The following is a 6,000-nucleotide window of genomic DNA, read 5'->3' as shown; positions in this document are numbered from 1 at the left end:
GCAAGGTAATATGAGAATAGACAGACATTTGTAAGAACAAATGATCTTAGTTGTGGCACATGATTGCTTTTATCTTGTTGTCCACCCTTAGTGTAAGAATGGTTTTGAAAGCAACAAAATATTAGGTCAAATAATTTAATAAAAATCTCCCCAACATGTGCCAAGGCATGTGTGGATGGAGGTCAGAGGACAACTTGTGGGAGCTGGTTCTTCTGTGTGGGTTCAGGAATCAAACTCAAGCTGTCAGGCTTGGCAGTAAGCGTCACCTGCTGAGCCGTCTCACTAGCCCAAATGTTTGTTCTTGGTTTTTGAGACAAGCTCTACATAGCCCTGGCAGTCATAGAAATCCGAGATCTACCCTCCTCTGCCTCCTAGGTACTAGGATTAAAGGTGTGCGCCACCAACACACAGCCCCAGATAATTCTTGATACTAATGCAAACTCATATTCAGAAAATCATTCTCAGGCAGTGAGTACCAAGAAAGTGCAGAAATGTAGAGTAAGTGGGGTCTCTGGCTTATTTGAAATAGGAAGAAATTCTTTGTAGAGCTCATTAGTGACTTAGTAACTTAGTATTGTTGCACCGCTGCAGCTGAGAAGCCCAGTTGTCAGGTTTCCCAAACGATGTGTGTCTCAACCCAAAGAATCAGCAGACACTGGGAAATATTAATAAACAAAGTTTATGAACTATTATTACTACAAAGAACTTTAGCAACGGGGTTTATGATCCTTGAGTAAACTTTTAGTGTAACAGTCTTTGAGACACAGATGGAGCTGTAAACACACTAAACCAAGGCCATGGAAATACATGATCTTAAAGCATTTCCACAGGAAATGTTCATACTGTATGATATTCTAAATCATTTAGCAATCATTACATATGCTACATGAACTAAACACAGGTATTCTTTATTGCACATTTCAAAGTTGGAAGGATGCGCTATAGCTTAAGAGGTGATTTTACTTACTTAGAAGGGAAAATATTTTTTATTTGGCTCAAAAATGCACACTGCCAAGGCAGCTTAGTACTAAAACTTTATAAAACCCAACTTTTAGGTTTTAAAGCCAATGAAATCCTTTGCTTTAATGAATAATGCACTGTCCAGTTCCTCTGACTCAGTGACAGAGGAAAGGTTAGGGGCTGGGTTTTGAAGCCTGTGAGCGGTCCTGGACATCGCCTGGAGAGGCAGGTGGAGCTTCCTCTCTTGGGCCTGAAGGTAGTGAGTCTCTTACAGCAGGTGATGGCAGTCGGTAGTCCTGAGGACCATGCGCTGGAGGTGGTAATCGGGTGCCAGGACTAAAGAACTCTCTTGGACCAAGTGAACCCGGAGGTCTAAATGGTGTATGTCCTGGTAAAAATTCCCGAGGGTCAACAGGCAGGTCCTGTTTCCCAGGCAGAACACCTGGTGCATATTCTCTTACACCTATTGGTGGGCGCATGCTTGGAACTGGAACTGGAAAATAAGTCATAAATATCAAGCAACATATTTAATAGGAAATCATTCCAAGCAAAGTAACATATTTGTTAATTTCTCAGCCCTAGAAAATCAAGTGTGGCTCCCTGACTTAAGATAAGACAAATGAGGCTTAGCAAATTTAAATTACAATTTGAGGGCACTAAGGTATAGGCAGGTTTAAACATGGCTCTGGTTAATTCCAAGTTTTCTTTTCACTCTGCAATTCTGCATCTCAGAACACCTTCATTCAGAGTAACAGTCATGTGGAGAGGGTAGTTGTGAAACACAGTATCATTGCAACAAAGTTGGCAAAGGAAATATTACTGCCTACCACTTGTCAACTGAAAGGTCATGTGCCTGACTATGTCAGGGAGCTGGGCTCAAATTGATACACATCCACTAGGTTGCTGTTGTGTTGTCTGTAACACCTCTCTGTCTAGTCCCACTGAGAAGGGAGTGTTTAGCTTTCCCATCTATATGCTGTGCCAGTGGCTTATACTTCTCTTATAAATGATATCAAACTTTCTATTTATAGGACATATGTATCTGTGACCTACAGAATGTCATAGCATAAATCATCCATCTTTTCCATACATAATATGTAGCCACTGGTGTTCAAGTGCCCCTGAAGAGGGACCATTACTGGCTTTCCTAAATGACCCCTTTCCTTGCCTCGCCATGCCCAAGTCAGCTGAGGGAGATTAGATAGTGCCCACATATGCTCAGAAAGTTAAAGATAGGTTACAGCGTATGCTCAGTTTTGGCCTCATCTGGAAAGCTCTAAGATAGCAACTACTTTAGCAAGGAACAGAAAAGATAAATATGTTTTACATGTAAGTTAATACTATTCAGAACATCATACCAAATGGTGGAGGGAGTGGCCGAGGCCCAAAAGGCCCACAGAGCGGAGGAGGTGGTCCATAACGAATGGGTGAAGGCACAGGGCCTCCCAAGAAAGGTGGTACCCTTGGAAATGGAGGGGGCCCTTTGGGAGCCATGTTAACCTGCAGAAGAGAAGCAATTAAAGTTTGGAAATGCTTTCACATGACAAAGTGCCAAGACTAGTAAGCTGGCACCTGTCCAAAGAACAGTCAGTGTAACACACCACCTCACCCCATGTTGCCAATGACAACTCAGAGAGGTTAGAAGGATGCTGTGAGCAGTGACTCAGATTAATGCTTGTTATCTGCACAGGAAAGGGAAAAGTGAGAGGACTGTCAGCTTTGTAAGAAGTGACTGACACAGGTCAAGCCATACACACTGCTGTATGTGTGTATCAAAAGGAATACTCTCAAATCTCTCATCACTGTAACTCCACATGTACATATTTAGAATACAGGGAACATTGGATTGTAATGCATATAAAAATTAAAATTTAAAAAAGAAACAACTATAACTAGAATTTTAAAAATGGACACAGAGAACAGAGAAAATACATTTTCTACAGGAGCAGTAACAGCACCCACTCAGGGCTCATGATGCCTTCGGTACATTATCCACATTTTCAGATCTTTCAATCTGTGAGTGCAAGTGCCCTGCCTTAATCATGAGTGAGCGAAGGCAAGAGGAGGTGAGCTGACTCTCTGGAGGTCATACTGTAAGAGGGCAAGCTGGAACTCAAACACCAGGCTCTACTCCAAGGCTCTGCCTGCGCCCTACCCCAACCCCAACCCTCCGTAACTTAAGCCTCCAGCCTCTGAAGTCCTCTGGAAAGGTGCTGGGACTCCTCCAGACTGGTCTTGGATAGAAAAGACTTCTCAAGAGATGCACATCCCTGGAATCCTGCACTGGAACGTCACAGTGACAGTTTACATACAGAATTAGGGAGACCAAGCTCCAGTAATGAGCATCACTGGCTGGCAACACTGCACACTACAGGCAGGAATATCCTTATTGTGGTAATGTAGTGCAGAGGGCTCAGCAACTACAACAGCCACATGTGTCTCAAGAGCACACATTTATGTGAACACTGAATAAGTCTGGCCACTGCTCAGGACCATTATACAGGATGTTATACACATTTCTGTTTGTAAACAGTCCAATTTCACACATTCAAAACAGTTTGCCAGGTACACAAATGCAGGGATTTTTCAGTAGCAGTTCTAAATGCACAATGACAATGAATCATATGGTTTAACATTTATTTCACTCAGAGCTTTGAGCAGAACACAGCACACAGCATAGGTTTACTGATTTTTCACTATGTAAGTAATAGCTACAGCAAATGACCTAAGCTGGTTAGTAATTTAACCATAACAGGAAAAAGAACAACCACCACCAACCATTCTAACTCAGTGACACTCCAGAACCAAGGAGCAGAGGAGCGATGCTGTCACTCAACAAGGTGAACAAAATGAGTGGCATGCCTTTATAAGCTTCCTAAGGACACACTAAGCAAAACCAAAGGCACTCCAGCCCTCCATCTCTACACACTTACTGCTACTGGATGCTCAGCTAAAGGGGCCATGCTGGAAACTGGGGGGCCTTCAGGCTCTTGGGGAACAGTTTGCTTTTAAAGAGACAAACAGACAAGTAAACAGGAGATGAGGCAGAGACCAGTAGGAAGTGCTCATCTGCCAGTACGCTGGAGAGCTTACCTTGCCCTCATCCATGGTCTTAGCAGGAGAGGAGCTCCTGGAGCCGCTGTTCACTGCGGGAGCTGGACCTGGGTCTGGGAGAGGCCAGAGAACAGACTTAGGCTCCCCTGAAGTAAGCACTCTGAGAAGAGCCGCAGCCCAGCATGCGGGAGACTCAGAACCCACTCAGGCCCCTTACCAGAAGCAGACTGCTTCCCAGATGCCTCTGATGGCCACCGAGGGCGAGGTAAATATCTGTCCAACGACCCTTGAGAAGGAAGCAACAGAGCCATTGACATGTTGTTTTTAGAGAGAGTAAACCTGCTGTGGATAGGGCTCAACACTTAACTACAAAACAGCACTACGAACAGAACTCCTCCTAGGTAAGGTAGCACAGGCTACCTTGAGATTCCCTTTAATCTCAATATACGAGTCACAATCTATGCAGACTTCCAGTATTAAAACAAGAATTGCCTTATTTTTTGTAAGTCTATTTTTAAATCATTTTCCTCTATTTTATATACATGGGTATTTTGCCTGCATGTATGTGTGTGTACCACATGTGTGCAGTACCCAGGGAGGCCAGAACAGGGAGTCAGATCTGGGACTGGAGTTATAGGCTGCTGTGAGCTGCTGTGTGGGTGCTGAGACTTGAACTCAGGTCCTCTGGAAGAGCAGCGAGTGCTGCTAACCACTAAGCCACCTCTCCAGCTCTAGGAATCACCTTAGTTTTAAAGATAAGCAACACACTTTATATTAAGAGTATTGGTGCTTCAAGCTAGAGATTTGATAGCACTGTACTGGCTGGCATTTTTCCAGTCTGACTTCTCATCTTCCTAAGTGTCACAGACACTTAGAGTAAGATGACATTTCATACTCACAGTTCAACTAGAAAGTACATCTTATTCTTAATCTTATTCTTAGAAAGCAACGCAGGGCCCTCTAGAATATAAGCCATCCTGTCTTGCATGGAGCTTACAGTGACCCATCTCTCTGCAACAACAGACTAAGGCATGTCATGTGGGGCAGGAGTGTATCAGTGCTCACCAAATTCACTTCTAGGCACATCTCTTCGACTGAGTGTGGCAGAGAGAGGTCTCCCAGGTGGCTCTGCAGGTAGGGGAGGAGAACATTCTCCACCACTCACAGGGGATGGGTCAAAGGAGCCATTCTGGCTCAGCACACCTGAAGACAGCAATGCCTCGTTACCACTCATGACAGCCCCGTTCCCTGCAGTAAGCCCAGGAGTCTTTCTAGGGCATCATACCTATTACAGAATAAAATTTAATTTACACACATTCCACACCAAAATCCTGCTGCCACGTACAAGTGCTCCCTACCTCGCCTCGGAGGGTTTTGTGCATTCGGTCTTCCTGGCAGTGGCGTTACAATCACAGGCTCATCCTGCCTCATCGCCATCTTTTGGGCCATTTCCAGTAATCTTAAATATTGAGAAAGAGTGGACTTGAAATGAAATAGCAATCAGTTCCTTATTAGATACCACCTAACATCAAACACTGCAAAAGCACTGAAAAACAGGTATCAACATTGCATACTTGTGCCTTAAGTTTGCGGCTTCTCTCTTCTCCTCTGCCAGGGCTCTCTCTGCAGCACGAGCTTTGAGCTATTGAAGAAGAAGGTGTTGTGATTCAGATGTGATAGGCTGTGCGCAAAATTTTTAAAAAAGGAAAGAATCCTCACCCAGTTATCATGAGCTTTCTTCTCCTGAACAGCAATCTGAAAAGACAAGACATCAAATACACACGGTCAAGGTTCTTTATAATGCCATTTTAACATATTTTAACATATATCCAAAAGAAAAAAAGAAAGGAAGGAAGGAAGAAAGAAAGAAAGAAAGAAAGAAAGAAAGAAATGCAGCTAGTGTAGACCAATATAGTTTTTACCTGGTTTTTAAATGAGCGCTCTGTTTTCTGTAATTCTTCTTCCATTTCTTTAATTCGTAGCCTA

The 6,000-nt window shown here is 43.5% G+C and overlaps 1 protein-coding gene across 5 annotated transcripts in view; it reads right to left on the bottom strand.

Moving 5' to 3' along the window:
* Nucleotides 1–663: 663 nt before the first annotated feature.
* MIA3 (MIA SH3 domain ER export factor 3) overlaps nucleotides 664–6,000 on the bottom strand; it is a 41,098-nt gene continuing 35,761 nt past the window's right edge. For 3 of the 5 annotated variants that reach the window (XM_084796326.1, XM_084796325.1, XM_084796329.1), the window contains 10 exons: nucleotides 5,937–5,997; nucleotides 5,734–5,769; nucleotides 5,589–5,656; nucleotides 5,373–5,473; nucleotides 5,080–5,217; nucleotides 4,232–4,300; nucleotides 4,054–4,127; nucleotides 3,894–3,965; nucleotides 2,319–2,460; nucleotides 664–1,453 (listed from right to left, as the gene is read on the bottom strand). In XM_084796326.1, the coding sequence (XP_084652452.1) occupies nucleotides 1,134–1,453; nucleotides 2,319–2,460; nucleotides 3,894–3,965; nucleotides 4,054–4,127; nucleotides 4,232–4,300; nucleotides 5,080–5,217; nucleotides 5,373–5,473; nucleotides 5,589–5,656; nucleotides 5,734–5,769; nucleotides 5,937–5,997 (1,081 nt within the window). In that variant the 3' untranslated portion in view covers nucleotides 664–1,133. The remainder of the gene's footprint in view (nucleotides 1,454–2,318; nucleotides 2,461–3,893; nucleotides 3,966–4,053; nucleotides 4,128–4,231; nucleotides 4,301–5,079; nucleotides 5,218–5,372; nucleotides 5,474–5,588; nucleotides 5,657–5,733; nucleotides 5,770–5,936; nucleotides 5,998–6,000) is intronic. The other 2 variants (XM_084796328.1, XM_084796327.1) reach the window with 2 other exon arrangements.

This window comes from Acomys minous (assembly GCF_964271855.1).
Source record: "Acomys minous genome assembly, chromosome: 1".
Taxonomy (NCBI): Eukaryota; Metazoa; Chordata; class Mammalia; order Rodentia; family Muridae; genus Acomys; species Acomys minous.
Note: the sequence above shows the minus strand (reverse complement) of the source record. Positions and strands in the feature narration are given on the sequence as shown.